Here is a 1572-nt window from a genome sequence, read left to right as displayed (position 1 = left end):
CCCCTAAATACACAGTTTCAAGTCCTATGTAGAGTCCCTAGAGATGTAAATACTCTATACTGTAAAATTTGTATATAGGAAAAATGGATATCTTGTTCATAGACTGAGCTATCAACGCATCTATTTTCTGTTGGCCTTCGTCTTTTTCTGTATTTTGTTTGCAGCATGCTCTTCTAAGCGGTCGCCGTTAAAGGAAACATTCACCCATCTCTAACAGCCCCGAATCCCTCTCCGTTTTTGTTTATATCCATTTAAAACCCCGCTACTTACTACAATTCATTTGTTTCTTTACCCCGCCATACGAACTCCTTCGCAATCGCGCAAGGTGGACGTTTTCGATTTTTCTCGTTGCAATGTAACATCTTAAAACCGTTTTTTGCCTTCAGGCATTAACAATTATTGTTGATACGAAAAACTAACGTTTACATAGGGTTTAGGGAGATTGCTCATTCAGGTTTCTCCCTTGCATCCGTTGACTACTTAGATACACTAGAATTGAGGGTTTGAAGCTACAGCCTCAGCACTGCTTGCTTTTAGGGTTTAGGATAAGGGTTTAGGGTTTCTGGATACAGCCTCCGAAGTGTTTTAGTTTAGGAATAAGGGTTTAGGATTCAGATGTTTTGGCGCTGCTGGTCGCTCCACCCAGTGCTTACGATTTATGATTTAAGGCTGAGCGAACTCAATAGTTTCAAAATAAATAGGTGAATATAGTGAGATAATTACTTCATACGCGGGGGCGTAGGGTTTGCCACTTTATCTGTTTTGGTTCGCAAAGCCCTAAAAGTAATTACATAGAACTTATTCTCGTTGCAAACGAAACGAAGCCGTTAAAATGTTGCGACCAACCGCTAAAGCCTTACGCATGAACATTGTTCAAACATATAGAACAGTAAGCAAGGGTTGAATTCGCCAATCTGCTGTTTGCAGCGGACTGTAGGGAACAGGACTTAGGGTTTAGTGATTTGTTCTTTCAAGTGTAACAGGCGGATGGTTTAGGGTTTGGCGTTGGCAGCTACAATACGCCGCTTGAATTCATTGTACTGACGATGGTTTGAAGGTCAAAGCTAGTGGCTGAAGTGTGCTCTACTGTTTAAAACAAACCGTAATATTTCAACCCTAAACCCCAAATCCTAAATAACCTGAAGATGCGACTATTCTGTACACGTTGAATTATATATGGACAGGCTGAGGATCCCTGCATGCACGTATTTATTTTCATGTTCGTTTCCGTTTGCGTATTCTTTTCCGTGTGTCCGTTGCGTTTCGTACAAGTCTCTAAAAGGCATTTACAACACTATTTTCATACTCTTGCGAATAGACAACACGAGAAACAGAGTGTCGAGACGTTGGCGGGCTTTTCCACCGAGAAATCAGCAGCAAGTTGATATGCAGTATAAAGGTGAAGAAGAATTCGCGTGCCCATCTTGGACATTAACACAATATATATCAATAAATATACATGTGCATAAACGCGTATATATAATATATGCACATATATACAGGCAGAAATATATATATATATATATATATATATATATATATATATATATATATATATATATATATATATAT

General features: G+C 38.8%; 1 protein-coding gene across 1 annotated transcript in view; it reads left to right on the top strand.

The window, feature by feature from the left end:
- The window catches only part of EMH_0007520 (uncharacterized protein), a gene marked incomplete at both ends in the record, with an annotated part of 917 nt that extends 740 nt beyond the window's left edge, over positions 1-177 (top strand). Inside the window, one exon of the mRNA XM_013498028.1 lies at positions 165-177. Within this exon, the coding sequence (XP_013353482.1) occupies positions 165-177 (13 nt within the window). The remainder of the gene's footprint in view (positions 1-164) is intronic.
- Positions 178-1572: the final 1395 nt, after the last annotated feature.

This window comes from Eimeria mitis, genomic scaffold, assembly GCF_000499745.2.
Source record: "Eimeria mitis Houghton genomic scaffold, Emh_scaff312, whole genome shotgun sequence".
In the NCBI taxonomy this organism is placed as follows: domain Eukaryota; phylum Apicomplexa; class Conoidasida; order Eucoccidiorida; family Eimeriidae; genus Eimeria; species Eimeria mitis.
The sequence above is the reverse complement of the archived record's forward strand: the minus strand, read 5'-3'. Positions and strand labels throughout refer to the sequence as shown.